This window comes from Callorhinus ursinus, unplaced genomic scaffold, assembly GCF_003265705.2.
Source record: "Callorhinus ursinus isolate GAN/ISIS: 27379988/994484 unplaced genomic scaffold, GSC_fseal_2.0 scaffold25, whole genome shotgun sequence".
NCBI classification, from domain to species: Eukaryota; Metazoa; Chordata; class Mammalia; order Carnivora; family Otariidae; genus Callorhinus; species Callorhinus ursinus.
Window position 1 is genome coordinate 23,251,450 of NW_027397087.1, and position 26,899 is coordinate 23,278,348.

At 47.1% G+C, this 26,899-nt stretch overlaps 1 protein-coding gene across 2 annotated transcripts in view; it reads left to right on the top strand.

Annotated features, from left to right (window-relative positions):
* CGNL1 (cingulin like 1) overlaps window positions 1-26,899 on the top strand; it is a 154,913-nt gene that overhangs the window by 117,216 nt on the left and 10,798 nt on the right. For both annotated transcript variants that reach the window (XM_025884501.2, XM_073877067.1), the window contains 6 exons: window positions 4,988-5,194; window positions 6,057-6,161; window positions 11,963-12,115; window positions 13,021-13,191; window positions 16,392-16,553; window positions 19,608-19,697. In XM_025884501.2, coding sequence (XP_025740286.1) covers window positions 4,988-5,194; window positions 6,057-6,161; window positions 11,963-12,115; window positions 13,021-13,191; window positions 16,392-16,553; window positions 19,608-19,697 — 888 coding nt within the window. The remainder of the gene's footprint in view (window positions 1-4,987; window positions 5,195-6,056; window positions 6,162-11,962; window positions 12,116-13,020; window positions 13,192-16,391; window positions 16,554-19,607; window positions 19,698-26,899) is intronic.

Sequence of the window (26,899 nt, forward strand, 5' to 3'; positions counted from 1 at the left end):
TTGCCGGGTGGAAATTTTGGAGACATGCTCCCATAAGTGCAAGTTCTGGGCCATCTGGGCCTTTTTGCACTCTCCCAGCTATATGTGGTGAAAAGGAATTTCTTAGCTATGTAAGCCCGCGTGGGAGATCTCATTGGCACTAGGCTGTTTGTACAGCTGCACCCCAGGGCTCCGGCTCTGCTATCTTTCATGGCTCAGAAGCATCTGCAAATGTGCTGGGGAAGGGTTCCTAGTGGCTGGAGGAGGCGAGAGCTGGGCTGGGGAGGTGGTTGTCCCCCAAGTGCCTGTGGGCATTGATTGTCTTTTCAAAGAAAATGTGTATTTATTTAAAAAAAATGTATCTCTTGAATTTCCAACTCAGTTCAAGAGTTACAGGAAGGTTTGCCATGGAAAACGACCCTCTCCTCCTTTCCATAACCCTGCTTCCCTTCCTCACAGCCAGCCAGTGTTACCTGTTTCTCAGGTAGTCAGGTAATGACCTATCTCCCGTTGCCTTCCTTTTATACAGACCTCCCTTCTATGGGTACCATTCTGTCCCTTGCATTTTCCTTGCTTTCTTGTTCCTCTAGTTTTTCGGCCACACAAGTTATCACTGAATTCATGTATCTTGTTTAACAAATGCCCCACCGGTTGCATTTTGTTCACTTCAATCTTTTGCTATTATAATGCTGCAGTTAATCATCTTATTTATATGGCATTTTGCACACATGTAGGATAAGTGCAAGAAGAGAAGGTGTGGGGTCACAGGGAATGGACATTATAATTTTGATTGATACTACCACATTGCTCCCCAGGACCTCATACCAGTTTCCAGCACCCCCCCCAGCAGTGGCGGGGGGGCGGATCCTGTGATCCCTTACACCTTACCCACCTGCCTTCTGACCTTGGCCACCTGAAAGGTGAAGAAATGATCTCAGTGCAATTTTAAGGGGCGGTCCAGTCTTGACAAACAACAGAACATAGCACGTCTGCTACTTTTGCCCTTGTGGTGATGACTGCAAGGTGCTTCCAACCTTTTGGAGCGGCACAGGAATTAGAGCTGGTTTTTGTTGACGCTGTGTGACTGCTTGCAGGAATGAATAGTAGTTAAAATATTGAGAAGTAAATCCATACAGTTCTTTTAAAAGTAGATATTACATTGGTGATGTGATACAGCTAAAGGAATCTTTAGAGACCATGCGCTCCTTAGTTTTATTGATGCTTTAACAGCCTCTGCAATCTTATTATGACAGACAGGACTTAAGATCAAAGGATCAGAGAAACATAGTTCCAGTAACTTCAGCAAAGTCAGCAGTACTGTCTCCAGTGACCTCTAAGTCGGTCCTTACCAGCTCTGGGCCCCGTAGAGTTCTGCTGCCCTTCACCACATTCCTGAGATACAAGCGTAAGCATTTGGAAAAGATGATGCTTAGGTCAAGGTTCAGAGTTGGAAGGGGGGATTTGAAGGTCCTCGAGAACAGTTTGGTTTTCTTCGCTGGGAAGTCAGGTAGGACTTGCCTATGCTGGGAATTGGTTATGATCGCAGGAAAAGGAAGTTTGGCCTATGGACCTGATATAAAATAGGGGCTTGGGTATGTGTGGGGGGGTGCAGTTCAGAGACGGGGAGGGGTTCTGGAAAAGTGTGCCAACGGTTAAGGTCAATTTATTTATAAACATAATGTGGTCTGCCACCCTATGAAGACACAGAGAAAAATATACTATCATTTATAGATAGTCAAAACAGGACTCGGCATCTCCACCCATGCAGGCTCTCTGGAGTCACACCCAGCCTGTGTTTCTAAAGCTAGCGAGGCCGCGGAGCCCTGCCAGCCCCCAGCTCAGCCATTCACTTGCCTGGCCAATCCTCCAGGCATGTAATCCCTCAGGACTCAGGAGGTGCCTCTGCGACTTGCAAACGGAGAGTATACCAAGTCCTAGACATCAAAACACAGTGCAAGGTCCTTTATCTAGTGTGTCAGGGGTCCAGTTAGGCCCAAATTCAGGTTAAACCAGATGTGGTTTTCAGCGGCCTTGTTCTTCTGAGATTTCTGGGTGAACAAGAGAGCAGTGCCGGCACATGTGTGTTCTTCACTTCACCAGAGCATGTAGGCAGATATCTGTAGCCTGCTTTTCTTCTCCCTGGTGCCTCGGCCGACCTCAGACCACTGAGGTCAACGCTTCACCTCTCCCCTCTGCCCCGACTCGGCGTCCCAGTTTCCTTTGTCTTCTCTTGGCTGTAGTGAGACATAATTTGTGTGACATACAATTCACCTGTGTAAGTGCACAGTCCCGTGGTGTTTAGTATGTTCCTGGAGTTGCACAGCCATTACCACTGTCAGTTTCAGAACATTTCCATCACCCTCAGCCCCATGCCCTCCCTGATCTACTTTCTGTCTCTATAGATTTGCCCAGTTTGGACATTTTGTATAAATGGCAACATGTGGGCTTTTGTGACTGGCTTCTTTCACTTAAGCATAACATTTTCAAGATTCATCCATGTTGTAGCATGGATCAGGGCCTCATTCTGTTTTAGAGCCAAATAATCCATTGCATGGATATATCACATTTGTTTGCCCATTCATCCGTCGATGGATAGTTGGGTTATTTCCATTCTTTGGCTATCGGGAATAATGCTGCTATGAGGTTTTGTGCAAGTTTTTGTGTGGCTGTATGTTTTCCTTTCCCTTAGGTATATACTGAAGAGTGGAATTGCTGGGTCATGTGACTCTTTAACTTTGTGAGGAACTGCCAAACTGTTTTCCAAAGTGGGGACACCGTTTCGCATTCACACCAACAGTGTGTAAGGGTTCTGAGTTTTCTACAGCATCCTCAACCGTTGCTATTATCTTCCCGATTATAATCATCCTAGTGAGTGCAAAGTGGTTTTGATTTGCATTTCATTATGGTTTTGATTTGCATTTCCTTGATAACTAATGATATTGAGCATCTTTTCATGTGCCTGTAGGGCTTTTGTAGATCTTCTTTGGAAAGGGGTCTACTCAGATCCTTTGCCCCGCCCCCCTTATTTTGAGAGAGACTGCATGTGCGAGTGGGAGCGGGGGGTGGGGAGCATAGGCGGTAGAGAGAGAGAATCTTAAGCAGGCTCCACGCCCAGCACAGAGCCTGACACAGGGCTTAATTTCATGACCTGAATCGAAATCAGGAGTCTGACGCTTAACCAACTGAGCCACCCAGGCGCCCCTCTTTGCCCGTTTTTTAATTGGGGTTTCTTTTTATTACTGAATTTTTTATATATTCTAGATATGGGTCCTTTGTCAGATATAGGATTTATAACTATTATCTCTCATTCTTTGATCCATTTTGAGTTAGTTTTGTGTATGGTGTTAAGGAAGGGGGCTGATTTCATCTTTTTGCCTCTGCATATCCAGTTGTCCTAACACTCTTTGCTGAAGACTCTTCTTTGCCCATCGAATTTTCCTGGCGCCCTTGTTGAAAATCAATCGACTATAAATGTTGGATTTGCTTGGGGGCTCTCAGTTCTGTCCAACTGAATTGTATGTGTATCCTCACACCAGTGCCACACTGTCTTATAACTCTAGCTTTGTAGTCTCATATTTTAATGAGAAAGGACAGGATTGGGCAATCTAGACTTTAATTTTTCTTTCCCTGGTCTGACCAGTTATTGGATTCTTTGGATCCTTACTCATGCTTTCAACCACACTTTATTTCTCCTTGTTCATCTTGCTGGTTTCGGTAGGAGAGGATACCCAAGTGGGTCCTGAGGAGTCCTGGTGGTTGGCACTTTAGTTTTCTCCTTCGCAATGCCAGCTAACCGTGTTCTGACCCAGTAGCTTGACGTGATGGGTGTTCCCAGATGTATAGAATTAAACATTTGGGTTTGAAAAGATGCTCTGTTTTCTGAAACTCTTTAATCGGTTAAGTTCAGGATAATACATATTATTGTACTGTTAAGAGATTTAAAGATCTTTCTGTAAGGCTACGCAAGCAAACAAGCAGTCCGGCAGTTAGTTCTCCCATGGGGCCATGACATAACTTTCAAAGCCAAAGCTTGCCCTCCCTGGGCCTTCCCTTCCTTGCAGGCATCTGCAGGGTTGTTCCGTGAGCATCCGATTTGCTGACATTGGCATCTTTGTAGTAGTGGAGCAATGGAAGGAGAGAGATCTTCTGGGAGAAGTGGAATTCTGGACAAGGCCACTTATCATCACGTTGCTGAGCCAAAAAAAAAAAAAAGCTCCCATGGTACATCGGGAATTAGCAATAACCACACTGTAATTGTCACCATGCCTTTCTGTTAGGAATTTTGTGCAGCATGGAGCTCATTTTCAGAAGATGGCGCCCAGAGCTTGCACTAGGAACTCTATCATAATTTAAGTGAATTTTAATTTCTGCTTTGTATTGGACATTAAAAAAAATCTGTAAACAGGAACTGTCCTTCATCCAGAACTTCCATTAAGGGGCTCTGCGCATGGCGAGGGGTCAGGGATATGGACTCGGGCCGAAGGCAGTGCTTACAAGAACAGGTTCTGGAGTCCGTCTGCCCAAATGCACTTGTTCCTAAGTGACCTTGGACAAGTTCCTTATCTACCCAAGTCTCAGTCTCTTTGTCTTTAAAACAGTGATAAGAATAGTACCCACCTCTAAGAGTCGTTAAAAGCTTGAAATCCCATGTTAAAGATTTAGTACAGGCAAGGGATGACAACGATTTTCTGGGAAAAGCTAGGGAGTGAATATTCTAGGCTTTGCAGCACCAGGGGGGGCCTTCCCTCACAGGCATCGGCCACTCCCCGCTCCGCTATGTAGCTCGAAAGCTGGTGTGCTCACCAGCGCGCGTGGCGATGCTCCCTGAACACCTTTTTTAATAACAGGTGGCGTGCTGGACTTGGCCTCCAGGCTATAGCATGTCCATCCCTGGCTTTGCATGGTGCCTGGCACATCGCAGGTTTTTAATAAAGGTCAGCCATGCTCGAAGCTGGGGGCGGCCCCTCGACAGCAGCTCCCATGCTCGCCCGCTCCGTGTTTTTAACAGAATGTCGAGGTCCTGGCCAGTCGGAGCAACACTTCAGAGCAGAGCCAGCTGGGAGCTGAAATGCACGTGAAGGCGCTGCAGGAGGAGAATGAGAAGCTGCGGGAAAGCATCGCAGAGCTGGAGCAGAGCGTCGCTCGGCTTCAGAGGCAGATTGCTGACATGAAAGGCGATGAGGCCAAAGCAAAGGAATTGCTCAAGAAGGGCGAGGTAAGGCTCGCTGGGCCCCCAGCCCAGGCCTGGCAGCTGCGGATCCTTCTTTTTTCCTGTGTCTGTGGCTTTGGAAGCGGAAGGGGATTTACTATCATAATTTAGCAGGAAAGCTGGAGGCAATGGTGACTATAACCTCTCCACCAACCATTTCTGCTGTTCCTCTATGAAGGTGTAAAGGGGAGATGAGCTTGTCAGGAAGGTGGGAACGGGGCCGATGAAGTCAGGGTGGGAAACAGAGGCGTCCCCGCTCACCCAGACGTCAGGCACCCTCAGCTTTTTGACACCGGGCAGAGGCCACCTTAATACCACCATCAGACCCATTCTCACGCATGGTGATTTTTTTCTTCTTTAACACATAGTTGACGGATTTTGAAGCCGCACCAGTTTTAACCGATTATCCAGTTTGCCAGATCTCTAGAAGCGGGAGGCTGTTAGCAAGAGACACGCACATGTAGGGGGCAGTGAGAGCTCACACTGACAATAGAAGAGGGGACAGAAGCATTGTAAAGGGAGATGTGTTCCAACAGGGCTTCCCAAAATGCTCCTTGATCAGAATCACCTGGAAACCTTTCCCAAAACTCCGTATGCCTGAGTCCATTCCATACCTGCTCTTTCCGAAGCTGCAGTGGGGAGGCTGGATATGTATTTTCGGTCATGCCGGATGATTCGCACTTTCACATCTGGCTAAATAGGGAACTGCAGACAGGCACACGTGTCTAAGAGCATACTGCTCTGTGCCACCTTGGGTCCACTGCTGGCTGTGTCCTTGGATGCCTCCCGCCTTCCCTTCATGCCCCCGAGCCCGCTTCCTAGGCACAACACGCATCCGCGTGCACTCTGACCTTGTGTGTCATTGTAGAGAGAGAGCCGGCAATTAGAGGAGGCCCTTGTACAGTCAAGAAAGGAAGAAAGAGAAGCCACGTCGGCCAGAAGGACCCTGGAGAGTGAGCTGGAAGACGTGCAGGTAAACAGAGCTGTTGTCTTTACTCCTCATAAAAGAAGTCTGAGAAGCCAAATTGGAGAGACGTGGACAGATCGCACCTGGTCCTCTCCTTCCAGGGAGTTCCTTGTATAGTAAGAACCACGCTGGGCTTCAGACCCTCCATCTAGACCACCAGTGGTTCTTAACTGGGGGACATCTGGCAATGTCTGGTGACATTTTTGGTTGTCACAGCCAGGGACATGCTCCTGGCATCGAGTGGGCAGAGGCCAGGGATGCTGCTCAATGTGCTACAAACACAGGACAGCCCCCGCAGCAATGAATTATCTGACCCCAAATGGCAGTGGTGCCGAGGTGGAGAAATCCTCATGTCGACAGTAAAGAGCTTGACAGCTTTCCAAAGATAAAATATGAATTGTGTGAGAAAGCTGGCAGGATCGGTCCCCAAGGCAGTGTGGAGTCAGCTCTCTGGCAGAAGCCAATTTCCTTTCTCCTCTGGGCAAATATACTCCGCAGAGTGCAGTCCTTCAGGACGGCTATTAAAAGCAGGAGGAAGTCGGGGTTTTTTTTTTTTTTTTGAAACTAGATAGCTATCTGTATTCGAAATCAGTAGATTCTTAGAAAATTAGGTTTTCCCATTTGAAGGTTAGAAAGATTGTAGGAAGTACATTCTTAAAAAAAAAAAAATGTCTGCCGTGAAGCTCTAAAATGAGTTTGCACAGCAACCTCAGTGGGATCCAGGTATGTCCTTCCTTCTACCTGCTCTGGGTTTTAAAGAACCAGCACCAAGCATTCCTTAGGCCGTTTCGGAGGAGGCTGAAGGCAGTGATTTTGAGCAGCTGTCAAAGAGGACATTGTTAACGATTTCCGTGAGGACCATTGGGTGGGGACGGGACATATGAAACATGTTAGGGGCTGACAAAGCAGCCAGGGTTCAGATTTGTAAATCTGCCTTATGCCTAATTGCAGCTTTCCTCTCAGTATACAGCTTCCCCTCCTCCGGGGCAGAGAGAGCCTGCTTGTGCTAGGATTCACTTCAGGTCAGCCGTAGCCTGGGGCCATCACCCCCAGAGCGGAGGTCTGTGCCTTCTCTCCAGCTTTGGACAAAGACCTTGTTTTTGCAGACAGTAAAGCCCTCTTTTCTCCTTAGTTTGGTGTCTGATTGTCCTCGCTTTGGACTTCTTTCCCTCTTTCTCTCCCCTCCCTACCTCCCTCCCTTCCATCCTTCCTTTCTTCCTCTTTGTTACACACTCTGGTTTGGTTAGTTCGGCGTGGACAGCAGGCTCAGTGTGCTGCTCTTGAAGCCTCGTGCTGATGATGGCCGGCTGCTGAGGTGCAGGGTTCCGCCGGGAGAGCTAGCTGGGGGCAGGAAGAGAGGGAAAGCATTTCTACTCTACAGGGACAAAAGTCTGCAGCTTCGTGTCATGTCCACACCAAGTGCTGGGCACAGCTATTACAGGCTGTCTGTCTTTATCTTTAGGTCAAACCAGAACGTTTCACACAGAAGGAAGTAGTTTACCAGCTGTGGATCTGCAGCTCAGGGTTGCTTCCACAGAGAGAGAGTGGGTGACAGCCTCAAGGCCTAAAGATATATATATATATATATATTTTAAAGATTTTATTTATTTATTTGACAGAGAGAGACACAGCGAGAACAGGAACACAAGCAGGGGGAGTGGGAGAGGGAGAAGCAGGCTTCCTGCTGAGCAGGGAGCCCAATGCGGGGCTCAATCCCAGGACCCTGGGATCATGACCTGAGCCGAAAGGCAGACGCTTAACGACTGAGCCACCCAGGCGCCCCATCAAGGCCTAAAGATCTTAATGTAATCCCCACCCCACCCCCACCTCCGGGTTGCTAGCCTCGCCCCGCCTTGGAAATGATCCCTGACCTGTTCCCGGCATTTGGGCCTGTTTGCCCCATGGTGCTGGACTGGCTGGCGCACGAAGGCCTGGGACGGTGTGTGGCCTTGCGAACCACCGCCAGCGCTCTCGAAGACACTCAAGAAGGCCCGGCAACCTCCCCGCGGTTCTCTCAGGTAGCCGTAGCCGGTCTCAGAAGGAGTCCCCTGCAAAATGCACCGTGGCTCTCAGATGCTGCGTTTTCTGTCAAATCGGGAACCAGAGAGCCGGTTTGATGACTTTCTGCATGCCTCCCTTCCCAAAGCTGGCAACTGAAAGTGAACTTAACCCTTCGAGGAGGAGGAAAGAGTAACTTGTTTTTGTTTTTTATTCCCCACACAGCATTTTATATTTCAGAGTCTTTGTGCCTTTAGCGATCTGTGACATCTTCATGCATGATAACTTTTTCTTGACACAGTAGCCGAAGGCCACGTGAACTTAGGTCTGATTTATTAGGACTTAGAAAGTGGCAGTGGGATAGAACGATGTCATTGTTGGTTTGCTCGGCCCCTGCTGCTCGGGTTAGGATGGCACTGCTGAGTAGAGCCAGTGGAACTGCCTTCAGGCAGAGATGTGTCGGATTCCCTTGAGAAATGGCTTCTGCAGATGGGGAAGTGAAGAAACTCTTTCTGGAGAAGCCACCGTTCTCTCTTTCGGGGAGGAATAATGTGTAAGTTCTGTAAGCCTTCCCCTCCCACCCTGTCGGACTTCCGTGTCATGAAATGACAGAAGAAGAGAGCCCCAGAGCTTCCCCCGAGGCAGCCCTGGTACTGTGGCAGGGTACTGCCTGGGACCCACGCGGTCTTGTGTTCCCACAGAGGCTGCGTAAGGGGAGCGTGTTTTCGTTCATGAGCTGTTCCCACATGCTGTAACTTGGGTATCTGGACAACACTCCTGAGAAGTGTTCTCAGGAGTTCAGATTTGTTAATGCTTCATTGCAGCTTGCCTTTCACTATATAGCTTCTCCTCCTCGGGGGCAGAGAGGAGCCTGTTTGTGCTAGGATTCATTTGGGTCAGCCATAGCTTAGGGCCATCCCCCCAGCTTCTGTCTGATCAAGCCTCTCATTTCTGTAAGTCCGTGGGCTCACCTGCCACTCGGCTGTTGTTAATAGGGACTAACGGGCCTTCCTCAGTCATACAGTAAAAGGCTCTGCATCCATCTACGGACAGTGTGGTCTTCAAGCTCAAGGGTACTCACTATACATTCAATAACTGTGTTTTGCATTCTCTGGACTGATCATTTTTGCCCCGATTTTTGTCCCAGTATTTTGGTCAATGGGCTTATATTGCTGGTCTTTGAAATATAGTCACCGTAACAACAGCATTTCACTCCTGACTCCCAGCTGCAAAATGGGGAGTTTGCTTCTTTTTGTGTGAGTTTGGAACATGTTTTCTCAGCAGTGGTGTATTGGAATACATTTCTGGAGGAACTGAGGAGGCAGAACATTATTCTAGACAGCATCTCTAAAATTTAAAGTATGTTAGAATTTTCTGGGTAACTTTTAAGTCTAAATTTGAGGGCCCCAGTCTAAGGAAAATTGTGATTCCATCACAAAGGGCTAGAATCTGCATTTCAGGTAAGGAATACCCCATCCTTACTTGGCGACTCTGACATACAAAGTCTTTAGACCACTTTTGGGGATAGGTATTAATTTCCAGCCACTGAGTTTTTATCATATGCCTCATCATGAATCTGGGCTATGAGACATACCCAGATGGAAAATCTCTCCCTCTCCTTGATAGATCTTACTACCTTGCAATAGAGGCAAGCTACAAGAAATATTTTTTAAATAATTTAGCAACACTGTTCTTCCAGACAAATGTGTGAGGGTTGGGGTGGGGTGTGTGGGGTTTTGGTGGGGCCCCAGGCCCAGAGTGGGTGAGTCTCGTGTCTCCGGTGGCACGGGAGACCAGGGCCAGGCAGGGAGCCCTGCCTGAGCCAAGGGGGAAGCAGAGATACACACACCATATGGAGGTTGATTGGAGCCAAGGCTGGCTTGTCTGCTGGCCTGCAGCCTCCAGGATTGGGATCCAGGAGGAGAAAAAGAGAGGCTGGGTGGGGGGGGGGGCGTCTCTAGGGGCACGGGTTGAGTTGGATCCTATAGGAAGCCATTCATGTCCCTCTGTATTTTGTTGTTTTTCGGGAATTTACATTTTGAGATACGTTACTGAGAGTTTTCTCCTACACATGGAACCAGACCTTGCTTGCCTTACCATGCATCCTCCCCTTTGCCCCCAATACCACTAAATCAACCACAAACACAGATCCCAGGAGGTGACCCTGTTTCTGGTATGTGCCCAGCTGGACTGTGGTGGGACACACTCCTGCTAATTGCCTCCACACTGAACTTCTAATTACCTTCTTTTTACCACCTTCTTTTCTCCCAACAGCTTTTGTTGACCTTGGTTTCCCGCAGAAATTAACTTCAGCAGCCCAGCTGTGTTGGCTGGTTCTGTGAGTGCAGTCAGCCTGGCAGAGTAGAGGGGCCAGAAGGCCTCCACGGGTGGCTTTTAGCCCCAGGTCACAGGGTCGGCCAGCAGCATGGCTGGCTGTGCTTTGCAAACCAGGAGTGCCCCAAGTGGTTTGGGAGTGTTTTCAAGATGCCTGAGTTGGTGCATGTGATAGCAGCTTGTAAACTGTTAAGCACAGTGCAGATAGAGACCATTGTCCTTGTAATAGCAGCTGCGGGGACATAGGACACAAATCCTAAGCAGTACCTGTAGCAACTCACATGCAGCCCTCAGTACCTGAGACCGTTTTCTTTTTCTTTTCTTTTCTTTTTTTTTTTTAAGATTTTTATTTATTTGACAGAGACACAGCTAGAGAGGAAACACAAGCAGGGGGAGTGGGAGAGGGAGAAGCAGGCTTCCTGCTGAGCAGGGAGCCCGACACGGGGCTCGATCCCAGGAGCCTGGGACCACGAGCCGAAGGCAGATGCTTAACGACTGAGCCACCCAGGCGCCCCCTGAGACCATTTTCTAGATGATCCAGCCCATGTCTGGGTCATGCTGCCTCTTTCTGAGCTCTGCCCCTTCTTGGTATCTTTATGCCAGCGGCCGCAGCACTCAGCCATTTAAAGAGGCCACCATAATCTTTCTAAGATACTTTAGGATTTTGTTTTAGAATTGCATGTTTTTACATGAAGAATATCAGGCTCTGTGACTGGGTGAGGTGAGAGCTTCAGGGGATCCTGGGGAAAATAGTGCACTCAAGATAGTTTCATTTTATGGTAAGTACTAGGATTTGGTGCTGAATCACTAAATAACACTCATTTGCAGTTTTCTAACTAGTGTCTTTTCCATTTTACACCTTTTACTTATCAGGTTTATCCACCTGTGGATTGCCAGATTCCTTTTTCTTCTATGAGTCCAACCGCGATTTTGTTGGTTACAACTCCCTCTACCCAAGTGGACTCTTGACCTCTGGGTCAGTGTTCTCTTTCCTCATAGATTCATTGTTAGCTATTTTAACTGTAGGAAGTGTCTGCAGAGCAGAGGAAATTCTGGAACATGAGGTGTAATGCTGTATAGCACAGGATGTAAATTGCCACATTGGTTCAGGTTTGTCTCAGGTATATCTTTACCTCAATTTTTAAGCATGAACTTGAAAATTTCATGTTTTCAGACACTGTCCTTAGTCACTGCCCCGAGCAGCCTTGGCCATTTTCTGTAGTTCTGTAATAAATCCTTTGCCCCTTTATTCTCATGTGTTTTTTTGGCTGAGTCAACTTTGCATTTGGGTCCTTGAATTTCAGAACCGGCAATGTCCTTGTGTCTTGTGATGGTTTTGTTTTGATCCTTTTCCTTACCACTGATGTAGCAGGTCTGATTGCTTTGTGGTGTGGCTGCAGAATTCCCTCTGCCCCCTGTTCCGGGGCTGACCTGATAGGTAGGTGACCATGCGGTCCCTTCCCTGCCATCTGCAGAGAAACCTGAGTCGGGCCACCCAGGAGCAGAAGCAGTTGTCTGAGAAGCTCAAAGATGAGACAGAGCAGAAGGAGCAGTTAAGGAGACTGAAGAACGAGATGGAGAATGAGCGATGGCACCTGGACAAGACCATCGAGAAACTGCAGAAGGAGGTGAGGGGTCGGGGAGCAAGAGGTGTGGGGGGAACACCTGGGCTGGGGCCCAGCGCCCTCTGAGGGCCTGGTGAGAGCTGAGGAAACCTGCACTTATGTCTAAGCACACATGTGTCATTCCCAGATCCCCTGAAGCAGCTCTTTGGACTTGTTGAGAATCCCAGTTAAAGGGAAGCTGGTCTAGAAAATGCCAGTACCCTCTGGATTCTGGGCCCAGCTCCTCTCAACAATCACCCAAAGAAGCCTGGCACATAAGGGCAGACTTAACAAATGTTACCTGAATCAGAACCGTGTGTAACGTCTGCATTCACACCCATCTTTCTTGTCCAGGAATGTGACAGGCAGTTTCAAAGTCTAGTAGTTGCTACTTCTCTTTGCTCATCTCTGCCCTAAAATACCCAGAAGGGGGAGAGACACAAAGCTGACGGGCTCCCTGCATTCTAGGAGCCAACAGGAATGCCTGCCATCTTCTGATACCTACTATGTAACCAGTCACTGTACTAGCTATTTTGTAACTGCCATTCTATCCCTTATGTATTAATTCTGACAACACCCCTGTAAGGTAGATATGATGATTCCAGTATTTCTGATGCGGACACTACAGAGGCCCAGTGAGGTTTAAGGGCATGGCCCAGTTATGTAGCTGCAAGTGGCAAAGCAAGGGCATGACCCAGGTCTGTGTTTCCAGCCACAAAAGGTGTGCTTGTTCACTTCTCCTTGCTGCTTCCAAGTTAGAGGTGACTAAGCCTGGACAGCCCATGACCGGGTGCTTTGCAAAGTCTTTGGGGAGGTTGTAGAAGAAAGAGGAGGAGATGTGTTCTGTGTTTCGATGGGACCCAAACCTAGCTCTCAGGCCCCAACTGGAGTATCACAGGGTGGGCTCACACCCATGTCACTCCTTCCAGATGGCTGACATTGTTGAGGTGTCCCGCATATCAACCCTGGAGCTCCAGAACCAGCTGGATGAGTACAAGGAGAAAAATCGCAGGGAGCTTGCAGAAATGCAAAGGCAGTTGAAGGAGAAAACCTCAGAGGCCGAAAAGTCACGTCTGACTGCCATGAAACTGCAGGATGAGGTAATGCCTGGCCAGATCCTTTCCTGGTTTACCCCCCCCTCCCCCGTTCAAAGTATCCTGTACTAGAAACTGCCACTCGTCTAGGAGAGACTCAGGGTACGTCGGAAGACAGCGTTTGGGCTTGATTCTTCAGTGTTAACCCTTAGGATGGTCACATGGGGCAAATGGCATTCTAAGACACAAAGTCCCAGGGCCTCTGGGGTGAAATTGACACAACTTTAAAGTGACCATTTTCTCGATTCATTCAAGAGTTTCTGCCTAAAATGTTTAGCTGACATTTATGGAGCACCACTGGTATACCCAGCTGTGTCTTAGTGATTCATGAGTATTAGTGTTTTAATTTAACCCTAAAACACAGATTATAGTAAACAATTGCTTTTTGACATTCATTTATAAAATATAGACTTTTATGAGAGCAGGTGTGGTGGACATGAGCTTCAGAACAATGATAATGGAGACAAAAAGAAATCTTCAGGAATGTATGAGTACTGAAATTATTAAAACATATTTTTTAGTTTTATATTTGGGAATAGGTAGAGCAAAGTAACTCAAATGTTAGCTCCCTTCAGTCTTGACTTGTAAAGAACTGAGAAAAATAAAAGGAATGTTTTTGATTATTGTAATGGAAAGCTGAAGGTTCTAAAACACAAGTATGCTGATTTCTCGTTATGCCTCTTGCCAGCTGGATGACCTTGAGCAGCTTACCCCAATTTTCGGAGCATCTGTTTTTACCTCTTTAAAAACACCCAAATAACGATGATTTAATTATGAAATGAGATAACGTGTGAGGCTAGAGAGCTGAGGGTTTGTATATCCTGGACACCAATGTACAGGGTTTTTTTTTAGAGTCCAAGGCTTTTTTTCATAAGCAGTGCCAAGAGTGTCAAGACTCCACAGGAAAACAAGTTTTTCTTTAAAAAAAAACAAACTTTTAATATCTTTGATGATCAAAGAAATATTGCCCATGAGTCAGTGCTGGAACTGTGTGAAAGAACAATGGAGATTTACTATAGACTTCTAGAACATTTCTGAAAGGATCCTGATAACAGGTCCCCTCTGCTGCAGGGTCATATGATGCAGGACCCCAGTAACTGAAATTAGCATAGTGACATCACAGTTCTGTCTGGCATTAAAGGAAAGTCATTTGCATTTCTACGGCAAATGGGAGGGGAGATTCGGATATTTGCCAGAACACCAACAAACACATGGTGCGCTGCTTTGATTTCAGAAAAATCACAGTGTCACGATGACCCCTGCAAAGTGCTTCCTGTTGCTTTTTGTGTGATGGTTATCATTCTGCTAGAATCTTCAGATTGGAAGGAACTTTAGAGATCCTCTAGTTGGATGAGGAAACTGAGATCCAGAGAGATTAGTTAAGGCCAGAAGGAGACCAGGATTGTTCATAAAAGAGCATTCAAAACAAGATCCCTTAACGGTGAAAACAAAAGATGGCCCTTCCTAGATTTTTCTCAGTGGTGCAGCCCTCTGAGACACAGTTTCCGTCTGAATGGCAGAAATGGACACCTCATCATTCTGGGAGGCAACTGCAGGCAGATACTGCCCTGTATCCAGCTATGGAAGTCAGTGGAGTTGTTGAAAACAAAAGTGAATTGACAAGCCAGGGTCACCCTGGATCCTTGAAGAACTCAAGCTCACCTCTGTTCACGGCCCCCAACCCTGTGTTTTCGTTGAGCTGAGATAAAGCTTGTCTGTTAACATAAAAGGGGCAGGGGGTCTATCCTCAGGGGCAAAGCACTGCCTTCTTTGCTTTAAGAGAAATAGACATTTGACATGTCTTGCCTTTGGTGTGGAGCTAGAGAAGTTCTGATGAAGGTTATCTCTAGAGAATGAAGACTTGGAGTTCACTGTCGGTTTATTGTCTGAATCCCACTTAACGAAGGGCAGTTCTGACTACTTCAAGGGAGCACTAGTGTAGCTAGCAGGGCTTGGGATCCCAGACACTATCCGTGTTCTGTGGGGCATGGCTTCATTGAGTACTCTTTTTGACAGAGCCCTTGACTCAGTTACCACCACACCAGATGAGGGTCTTTATCTGGAGAGGTCTTTTCTTCAAGATTGTGCTGTTCTCATTGAAAGGCCAGGGGTTCCTGTCAGCTTCCAGGAACCCATTTCCTAAAGTTTTGCCACTGGGCTTCTGAAACTAGCCTAACCTGGTGCGCCCCCCCCCCACCAGACTATCTTTGAGGCTTCCCCAACTTCCCTGTGAAAATCACCCCCAAAAGATGCTGTTCTCTAATGGAGTTTGCCACTCACTGTCATACACTCTCTGAAGGAACTAAACCCCTGGTGTAGTTAGTTATTCCTAAGACAGCGCCTTCACCCAGTACCTGGTACCAGTTCCAAGAGGGAAGGAGGTTTTGAACAAAACAGATAGTCTTGGTCTTCACTGAATCAATCCACACAGGTGTATGAGGAGCACCTACAGTGTGCTGAGGTGGCTGGTCCCCTCGAGGAGATTCCAGCGAAGTAGAAAACAGGGACAACCCCTTGCGGACCAATCTCTTTGTTGCACTTTCTTCAAAGCTGTTAGTTCAGTGCCACCTTGTGGATGAAAAGAACACTGTGGATGACAACAGCTGATTTAGGATTTTCTTCTAGAGAGCAGATGGTTTCACCTAATATGCATGTTTATATTATTAGATTTTGTGCTTGCGAGTTGTTTTGGGGTCATTCATTTTGTTTTTATTTTCCCCTCATTATGACCCTCCCACTGAGGTGATGCTGGTACAGGTGGGTCATAAATCGCACTGTAGGAAGCACTTACCTAGTTTGGTGGCTTTCAAGTGTTTTTGGCCATGACCTATATAGTAAGAACTATGTTTCTCATTGCAACCCAGTAATATGTACATCCATACAAATGTGTGAGTGTCTAGTACAGAGGTTTCACAAAACAATATCTGCTTGTATTCTACTCTGATATTTTGTTATATTAAATTTCAAAATGCTGGCTGACATCTACTAAATTGAATTTATAACTCAGTGGGTTGCTACCTGTAGCTAGGAAGCTGGTGCTTTTTATAGGAGAGGAAACTGAGGCCCGGAGGGAGCTGGAACTGGCTCAGGGTCTTCTGGACTGCGCTATGTGGGCATCCCCCAATCATCTTTGGGATCAGCCTCTGCACTGTCTGTCCAGGTGCTCTCCTGATGCAGCTCAGGTAACCACCCGCTCCTCCTTCTAGATGCGCCTGATGGAGGAGGAGTTACGGGACTACCAGAGAGCTCAGGATGAAGCGCTCACAAAAAGGCAACTTCTGGAGCAGACGCTGAAGGACCTGGAGTACGAGCTGGAGGCCAAGAGTCACCTCAAAGACGACCGAAGCCGACTCATCAAGCAGATGGAGGTCTGTAGGCTATGCGAGTGTGAGCCGGGGCCTGTGCAGGGCAAGCATGGGACACAAGAGAAGTGACCTCTCTGTGCACACTTAAGCCCTTGGGATGCCTTCGGTTTTTATTCTCTGGAACAGCCAGACATTAGTAAAGTCATTTCTTGATTTGAGGAAGAAGCTGAAAGTTCATAGACTCATAAGTTTTCAGAGCCAAAAGGAATGATGTTTAGCACAGTGCCCTCATTGTCTTAAAGGGGAAGCAAAACAGAGCCGCAAAGAGGCCAGGTGATTTTACATAAGGGCACATAGTGCATTTTTTGTTGGTTGCTTTGGGAGGTGCTTCCAACTACAGAGGAGACAAGACGGCTGCGAATCTAGAGGGCTGAGCTGCGCCTTGGACCCGAACCACCTAACTCCTGGGGACGCCCAGCCCTCATTTGTCACACCGCACGCTCCGTTCTTGTCTCCTAATTCTGGCCCTTTTTTTTTTTTTCTGTCAGATGATCCAGCTTCGCCAAAGCTAGCAGCAAACTGTGGCTCAGTTCATTTTTGGATACACCATATATACATAGTCTAAGACAGTATGTCAGAATGTGCTCACTGGGGTCACCAGCTGGGGGTGACCTGTTCACAGGATGAAAACACAACATGGTAGAAAAATATGAATCAAGTAATAGAATCGAAACATGCACAAGCTCCTGAGCAGGACAGGAGGAATCTTAACATCAGTCCATCTGAGCTTATACGAAGGAATAATCCTCAAGAACAAAACCAGCCCCAAACCAGAACACGCCCCCCCCCCCGAACACACACATACCCCACATCCCAGTGGAATTTAGTGAGGGAGAGAATCAGCCCCAGACCTATGGGAGAAGTTAAAATTGTCAAGGTTTTGGTAAAAAGACAGTGCTCAAGGACAGGGAGAGATGGTTTGAATTTAAAGTCAATGGAATTTCTGATTCAATTTTGCAAATAAATAAAAATAACTTTTAAAACCTCCAGGGGACTTAGTAGCAATTTCCATCTAGGGAGTGATGTTTCAACTATTAAAGATTTTATTAGATGGGCCCCTTTTAGACACTAGAATAACCTGGTTACAGTCTTATTGTCCTTTTGTGGGATTGCTGTGTATTTTGCTATTGTTTCTGCTTCTGATCTCATTAGAGGGGTCATTTTAAGGCAAGCTAAGGTCAACCCAGTTAACTAGGAAGCGATTTTTCAAGGACCCAAACAGTCTGGTTCAAAGCAAGCTAAAGCTGTGTTGGGCAGTGGTGTGAGAACCTTTGGTGTAATGACCCCTGACCTGGGCCCCTGAATGCTCTTGGTGGGTTTTGAATAGTACAGATTTTAGACAGGAAGAGAGGCCTGTGAGGAGGTGCTTTTAGCTAAACATTGGGTTGTCATCTTCTTCTAGAATATTCTGACTAAAAAGAACATTTCCTTTTACCAAATCAAGGTCTAGAAGCGGTGATATGACTGAGCTTCCCTTGCCCCCTGGCATTATTTTAGATATTTCTCCACTGATGACAAAATGAATAGCTCTCAAGACCCTACCAGAGCAGCTCGCTGGAGGAACGTTTCCTCCCCTCAGAGGTAGCTGGCAGGACTAGCTTGCTGTGACAAATATCTTGCCGGTTCCTTCACTAGCACTTAACAAATTAGTTCTCAGGACTCAAGAGCTCTCTCAACAATGGGCATTTTCTGTAGGATCAGAAACTCAGGTGGCTGTTTTGCGTAAATGAAGCACTTGTGGACCCTCGGTGATTTCTGCCATGAACAGAACTGGCCTTGGAGGCGTCAGGGACCAGGGAGCAAAGAGGAGGGTCAGTGCAGAACCCGGTGCTCTGTTCCAAGTTGGTCTTCGAGCCTCTCAGCTCACGGGAGAGAGCTTTCTGGGTTCCCTGTAGATTTCATTCACCAGCAGGGAAGGCATTCACAGACATTTACTCATTCACGGGAGTAACTCTGATTTTTGGCCTTTACAGAAGCGTCCAGAGCTTGTCAGCCAGCCCACTTCGACAATTGCAGAGACAGTGTTTATGTGCAGATGCTGCACACTCGTGTTTCAAAACTCACGATGCCGATTGCTTTTTATCAAGTATGGCACTGAGTTAATGCAGACATATGACACATTGGCGAGTGACAGGAGAAACATGTGCATAGACCTCAAAAGCCCCTATTTCTAGGTAGGGTGGTTTGTGTTAGAAGCCTCTTTTTTCATACATGCAGCTACTTTGACATGCTTTTCTCTTAGCACTCAGTGGTGTTAAATGAGGAGCCAGCAAGGAAGACAGAAATGACCATTCTTCTGTAATGACTGGGCCACCGCCGTCTCTGGGTTACTCAGGTGCAGATTTGGGACTGATTGCATAATGCACGAAGTGTGTGAGGTGTCCTAGAAAAGCAGGTGGGGGCAATAGTAAGTCGTAGCCTTTACTCCTGCAAGGCTCTTGGAAACTCTGAGCAGGAGGGAGGGAAAGTGTTGTCCAGAGCTTGGAATTTTTAGAGAAATATGTCTTGGATGATGTCTGAGCTCCCACATTGCCTTTTAACAGGTAACTTGGGGACCTTAGGCTTAGGTAGATCTTTGTAAAGTTAGTGATTCATAAGGGGGACAAAAGATATGAAGGAAACAGGCTAAAATATCCACAGCGCTTATGTTAGGGCTCGGGGTAATATTTTGTCTCCTTTCATGTATTTTTGAAACGCACAATTACATCTTACATTATGAAAGCAATACAGCACAGTTTTTTGGGCAGTACGAGAAGGAGATGCATCCTTTCCCCAAACTCTAGTGATACTCAGCTCTGATCTGCCTTCGAGGTTTGCATTCCCCAGGGCGGGCCATCTTTGCACTCTTGAAACGCACAGTTACATCTTACATTATGAAAGCAATACAACATGGTTTTTTGGGCAGTATGAGGAGATGCATCCTTTCCCCAAACTCTAGTGATACTCAGCTCTGATCTGCCTTCAAGGTTTGCATTCCCCAGGGCGGGCCATCTTTGCACTGTACCTGGGTCAGTGTGAGTTTAATAGGGCTATGTTTGTGTCTTCTTTCTTTCTTAGGACAAGGTGTCTCAGCTGGAGATGGAACTGGAAGAAGAAAGAAATAACTCGGATTTGCTGTCTGAGAGGATCACTCGGAGCAGGGAACAGGTGCTGTATGTAGTTGAATGATGAATGGATTGTCCTTCATGGAGAAGGAAATGTGAGAAGTGAAACCCAAGGATTCAGCTAGAAGAGGGAAGAAAGTTCTTGCCTTATAGAAATGATGGAAGGCTGGGTAGTGTTCACCGTAGTAAGCCATGAAGAGGAGGTGTAATATATAACATAAAGCACACAAAGTGGAAGTTTCCAGAGTGGTTATGGGTAACAGTCTATTAGCTTTAATAGGCAAACTGCTCTGCTTAGGGCAGAGGCTCTAAGAATCATTAGTCCAACAAGCAATTGTGTGAAATTGAGTTGCCATGGAAAGTGGAGGACATGATGCAGATTTTTCCTTTAAGAACTTTACAAGCTAAATAGCCATACAGACGCCTATGAAGCATTCACAGTACAGTAGCAACCTCTTCCAAGTGAATGCTTTTTGCAGTTTTCAAAGGTGAGGAATTCCACTTACCTTCGATCTGTACAGCAACACTGGGAGGCAGCCAGGGACTGTGTTCGCTGTCCTCACACTGTAGATAACAGAACTAATTTTCTAAATGACACTCCATGTAATCTGAAGGTTTTTGAATTTTGTTTCCATTTTTTAATTAAAAAAAAAAAAGTTTAGAGCAGCTGAGTTCTGTCCTGGGGATAGGGAGTCTTATCACTGGGAAGCGGTGGTTCCCTTCACTGGTTGCCTTGCCCAAACCATTTGACAGATCACATGGGGAAGCATTATGGGACGATATTCAGAATACGTAGTGACAGTTTTGAAAAGAACCTATATTCAGTAATCTGAAAATGGTACCAGAGAAACCGTACATAGACATTCAGAAAGTTCTTCACCTCTTGATTTGTTTTGGGCACTTTCTTAATTAAACAGTGCAGACAAAACCTAAAAGCCTTGGATGAGGCTGAGTACAAATGAGGAAGTTTTATCTATATAAAGGATTAAAATTAAAAATCTGAAATACAAGTTAATTTGGGCAAAATCTTCTTTATCCAAAGAAGCTCTTTCCTCTGGTCACACTTCGACTTCAGCACATGCCCCACCTTTCCACCACCTCCAGACAACCAAGAACTGGAGGTTCTAATGCTTGGGGACGATGCCATTCCAAAATGGTAGCCCCTCTTCAAAGTTGAAGGGAAATCACTGGCTTCTTTTCCATTGTTTCCCTGTTGACCAATTCTTTGCAAACAAGTAAGACAGTTGTGCTGTTTTGCTTCTGAGAGTGGAGAAATTCCAATCTGAACCTCCGTCCTCAGGTTCAGTTCTGTCTACGTGTTCCAAAGCTGTGCTAGTAGTGTCCTGCTCAAGGGGGGGCAGCCCAGCCAACCGGAGCTGCAGAAGCTTAGGGAAAGGCTTTTATGGAAACCTCAAATCCAGACGAATCCCCCAACCTTGACACTTGAGCCCTTGTACGTTCTTACTAGTGTCAGCATTTTGTTAGGCAAGAGCCTGGTATAAAAGTTGCTTGGGGACGCCTGGGTGGCTCAGTCAGTTAAGCAGCTGCCTTCGGCCCGGGTCATGATCCCAGGGTCCTGGGATCGAGTCCCACATCGGGCTCCTTGCTCAGCAGGGAGCCTGCTTCTCCCTCTCTCTCCCTCTGCTTGTGCTCTCTCTGTCAAATAAAATAAAATCTTTAAAAAAAAAAAAAAAGTTGCTTGGTGATGCGTTCCTGCCAGTGTGGCTAAGCCCCCACAGTGCCATGGGGCATTTCAGAATCTGCTAAGCATTCATGATAACAGAAGTGGCCATGAATTTGTTTTGCTAATGCTGCTGGTGGCTTAGGCAGGGAGGAACAGTGGCAAAGTCTGTCACCCTGTCAATAACCAGGCAGGCAAAACAGACTTCCCAAGCCCCATGTTTTACACCAAAAACAAAACACAGACACACTGAACCAAAAAGCGGTTGCCTTGCTTGGCTCAGCTGATGGCCCAACCTGAAGAAAACTGATCACTCAGACCCCTTCTTTTGCCTCTCACCTGAGCACGTGATGCACTCCTTGATGTGGCCACGGCTGAAGATACTTTGAGCCAAGAACACAAAGTAAGCCCAGGGAGGAGGTTAAGGGAACGGACTTGGTCTACTGGAAAGAGCGTGGGCTTGCGAGTGCCGGGCCTGACTCCTGCACCAGCCCCATGGAGTCCCAGGAAGGTGCCAGCCTCTCTGAGCACATTCTTTAGGGGATGTCCCTGTTAAGGAGGCGTCACAGGTCAGTGTTGGGGCGGGGGAGAGGTGTCATCATTATCACAGACTATTATTATAGTCCGTGAAAGGGCAGCTCTTCTCCAAATTCCAGCATTGAGCCGCTCTGACAAGGCTGCGTCTAGCCAAGTGTCATGAGTCCCTCGAACCCCCATCCTTCCCTGTGTCTGTGCTGTGTGCCCGAAGGGAGGGTTCCACAGCCTCCAGCCTGTTTGCCCTGTTCGTTCTGTTTTCCCCTTCTATTTCCTTTCTTGTCCCTGTCCTCCCTGAGGTGGGGCGTTGAGGGGTAAAGCTTGGTGCCTGTCATGGTGAAGGAATGGAGCATCATGTTCACCTTGTTGTAGGAATTGCTAAAACAACAACAAAACAAAACTCCTGAGGTAAGGCCTCTCTTCTGGCCTTTGCTGTCTCTGGATATGTGAGGAAGGGTAGCATAGAGAACTGGGTTGACCAAATACCCACCTCACAGGACAGCATTTAATTCTTATTCAATGCTGGGGTCCATCTGAGACTTCTTTTTTGCCTCTTAAAGTAAAGGTTCCAAGGAAGGGCCCTGGGTATAGATAGTTGGGCCCTAATTTTGGCCCACTTAGGTTAACTTGCAGGGCCATGAGCCTGCTGCCTTCCTGCCAGAATCAGAGAAAGGAGAAACTTCCAAACCTAAGACCCTTCTCCTCTCCCCCCGCAAACACTGACCTGTGACGCCTCCTTAACAGGGACATCCCCTAAAGAACAGGAAATGGTGCCTGTCTGATATCTCCAACCCGATTTATAGCATTAGCAAACTGCTTCCAGGCACTGAAAAGGGAAGGCGTGGGGAATTAGACTTTTTGGTTCTTGCTCTCCTTAAATTGAAAAGGAAAAAGGTTACAGCTCTTACTTAAACTCTGCATTCTTATAAGCTCCCCTTCTGAATTTTGCTTTCCCCAAACATCTCTCATTTTTTTCCCTAGTCTTAGCGGCAGGGCTTAGGTAGAAAAGCTAGGGGGATTAAAAAAAAAAAAAAGGTTTTCCAGCAATATGAGCAAATGGCCAGCCCCTTTCACAGACTCTTAGATCTGGCAAGGACCTCCAAGTTCCTCTCCCCAGACTTCTGGTGCAGTGCACAAGAGATCTGAGGCCCAGCCCCATTGCCCCCCCGTCCCCCACCCCCCGATCTGGCCAGCTCACACAGGTGGTCAGTTGCAGAGCTGGCCTCAAATCTCCTGACTCCCCAGAGTTCTACCGGTGCTCGGTGCTCATAAGGTATGCTGGATACCTGCTGTGTGCATAGATAGCATTGTGGTGAGGTTGTAGAGATGATCAAAAGTGGCCCCTGTCCTTGAGTGCTGTGTTTGAAGAGATGGAGGATGCCCCCCAAAATGGATAATTAATAAGAAAAAGCAACAGATACTAAATGCCAAGTGCAGGATTCAGGCAGCTCGCGAAGGAAAGGCTATCATAGCAAGGGGTGACGGTGGGAGTTCTTTGAGGAAGGTGAACCTGGAGCTAGTTTTGAAGAAAGGGTAAGATTTAGACAAACTAAGGAGTGGGAAGGGAATCCTAGACAGAATGGAGTGTGAATTAGGATTGGGAAGTAGGGTATTTGCAGCGTCTGGGGGACAATGAATGGACTACTGTGATAGGTTTCTGGTTTCCATAAGGGAATAGTAGGAGATAAGTTCGGAGAGGCAGGTTGAGGGTGTTGAATGGACCTTATCCTGAAGGCAGTGGGGAACCACTGAAGGTTGTAGAGCAGACAGTGAAGCATACGGGGTATTTTAAAAGATTAATGTGGGGGGGTTGGGAGTAAGGACAGCAGAAGGGGAGACCAGAAGGAAACTCAACTGGGCTGTTCCCGGGGACAGAGAATAGAAAAGGCAGTTATGAGATCAAACATCCTATCCTTTGTATGTTCCCCCCCCCCTTTCTTATACATACATTTGACACTCAGTAAATGCTGGGCGCATTATTTGTGAGTTCCCAGCCGTTCTTTTCCGTACATGCTCGGGATGTAATTTTTCAGACTGATGGGTTCAGAAATCCTAACAAATTTTTTTTTCCCCAAACTTTTTGGATGCTTGAATTTTGTTTCCAAATCTGGCTAACATGAAGGAAAAGGGATGAATTTAGACTTGATAAAGTCATGTCTTATCTACTCTGTAAAACAGAGGTGAGGAGTATTTGTTTTCTCACCCAAGTATGGTTGCACCTGATGCAGGAAGGGTTCTGACTTGTGAGGTGAAGGCAAATTGATTTAAATAGTGGGTATTTCACCAGCTTTGGTCTGCTTAAATACAGAGAAATCCTTTTTTCTCTCCTTCCTCCAAAACCGTGTCTCCATTTACAATTGCTATCTTTACGGAGGATTTGCTAAGTGCTGGGCTCCTTGTGCCCTGCCATGCATGCTTTGTGTCATTGTTTTCGGCTTGTAAGTGACCACCTAGGGTCATGGAGCTTGGAGGCCAAGCCGGAATTTGACTCCAGAGCCTACTGCCTCCCGCCTGTTCCCATCATTCCAGCGTCAGACTTATGACTGGTAAAGACCTCCCCAGGTACATTTGGGGCCTCTCTTCACAAGTTAAAAATAAGGCCATGGTGTCTCTTAATATGGATGAAGATTTATGATCTTCTCTTGACTGTCCAGTGAGTCCAGGATTTACATAGTAAAAGAGTAGGCCCAGCATTGGTGTGTTTTAAACTTGTCATCCAGGCTGATGTTCTAGTTCACTGGGCGCTGCTGTGCTGTTCCTGGTGGTTGAGGACAAACAGTCAACACTTGGGCTGGGCCTCAATGGAGAGGCGTTTTCTTGGCCATGGAAGCTACAATGAGCCAGCTCACTGGAAAGATGATTCTTCTAATGTAGGCAGACAAGAGGAAAAATACCAACTCCAGAGCTTTGGGTGGCTTTATGATCCTTCCAGGGGCTGAGTAAGGCTTCCCTGTTGCCTCGGCAACAACAGAATAAATCCCAGTGGATGAAGTTGCAGACCTCTGCATTTCTTTTTGGAACTGCTCCCAGGTGGTTGGCTCACACCTGCTCCTCAGTCTGCACCAGGGTGTTGCATCCAGTAGGATATGGTATTGGGAAGTAAGGCTCCTTTGCAGTCAGTGACTGAATGATCAATTATGGGGCTTCTTTTCTTTCAATTGAAATGCTCCTTAGTCTCAGACCTGGCTCCAACTGTATGGGCGGCTTAAAACCCAATGTGTATAGTTGGTTAATAATGGTTTTCCTCTCTCATGATTGAGGATCTTCCTGCTGTTTTTAATACCAGCCAGGAGTGTAGGTCCCAAGGCCCTCTACAGCCCAATGGTAAACACAGGTGATGGGGCAAAGTATTGTTATTAGCGATCATAGATATCTCTGGCTTCTCATTAACCCAGAAGGCTGCTGCCTCTCATCCTGAGAACTGGCTCAGGTTATGGGTGCCTCTGACATAAAACCCACTGGAATCTGATACTGTTCTTTCCCATCAAGATGCTCAGGGTTTAGCATTCCTTCAATTCAGCTCTGATAAACTGTTGCCTTCAGCTCCTGTTCTGTTTTTAGTTTGACTGGAAAAGTTTTTGTTTGGTCTATTTAGTATAGTTGAAGGGTAAACAACATGTAACGCACTAAGCTTATGTAAAAGAAATGTTTTCCCAGCCACAGATTTATTTACTTCTCTGGTCTGCGGGAGGAAGCTGGCCAAGCCAGAGGCTCTCCTCTCTTCCCTTCTCTCTCCGCCCCTCCCCTCCCCTCCCCTCCCCTCCCCTCCCTTCTCCTCTCTTCTCCCAGTGTGGGCTCAAGTCACTGCTCCAGTCCTAGGGATCACTGTATTGACAGAGCTAAAGCACGTCTGGTTTATGGTAAAAACCAGCCTTGGGAGCATTGTCCGTCACTTCACAAGGTATTCCTTGTATAAGGCTCCATGTAGTGGACTTATTTTGGAATTTTCTGTCAGGCTGTCCTTTTTGAAGAATTGAAGGAAGCCTCGCATGCCTGCTAAAAGGCCTGGTTTGCGAAAGAGTAAGAAAAAGTGGACAGCCCTGTCACAGTAACTGTTAAGTTTTATGGTTGCACATTTGTTCCTTCCTGTTCTTCACTCTGATTTATTTTGCACTTCCATTTTAATAGCCATCTTTTGAAGGGATGTAGGGGAGTATAAATAATGACTTTTGTTTTTTGGGATTTTTTTTTTTTTTTTTGGAGCATCACCATTTGCCTGGGGCTCTCCAAGGAGGTCTTTTTTTTAGCAATGAGATTTTTTTTTTTAAGATTTTATTTACTTATTTGTCAGAGAGAGAGAGAGAGAGAGCGCGCACAAGCAGGGGGAGCGGCAGGCAGAGGGAGAAGCAGACTCTCTGCTGAGCAGGGAGCCCAACATGGGGCTCGATCCCAGGACTCCGGGATCATGACCTGAGCCGAAGGCTGCCGCTTAACTGACTGAGCCACCTAGGCGCCCCTCCAGGGAGGTCTTGAACCTGAGGAGACCTCTGGGATGCTCCCCCCTGAGCCCTCCTGTGCACTGGGAGGCCCGTGTCCTGGCAGGACCTGGATTTTCCAGTCAGTGGCACTGAGGGAGCTAGACTTGGCCACTGGTTGCTGCTTGGAGTCACAGGGATTTTCCTGAACTCCCGTCTGGGCCCAGTGCTGCATGGCCCCTTGGTGGTCCTGGAGCCCCTCCCTGCAGCTTGTCTGCCCCGCTCCACTGGGGAAGTCCCCGCCCGAACGCTCTCGCCTTGTACGATTTGCCCTTCACTGAGAGACCTGGGTCTTCCATGTTTGCCGAGAGGGAGAAAAGGAGTAAATGATTTTCAGTCAGAAAGCCTGGGCTAGAATAGAATCTAAAGCTGCTTCCAACACTCCTGAAGCTCCCACCCGGAAAATGGGGTGATAACATCTGCTTCAGAGAGTGGCAGGAGGATTGATGGGCCCAGATGTGCCCAGGACACTCACAGTCGCCCTGGGCATGTCACCAGGGGCTTTGGATTCTTATGTTTTCCCTCCTTGGTCCTCAGGCCTGGGGCAGAGCTGCA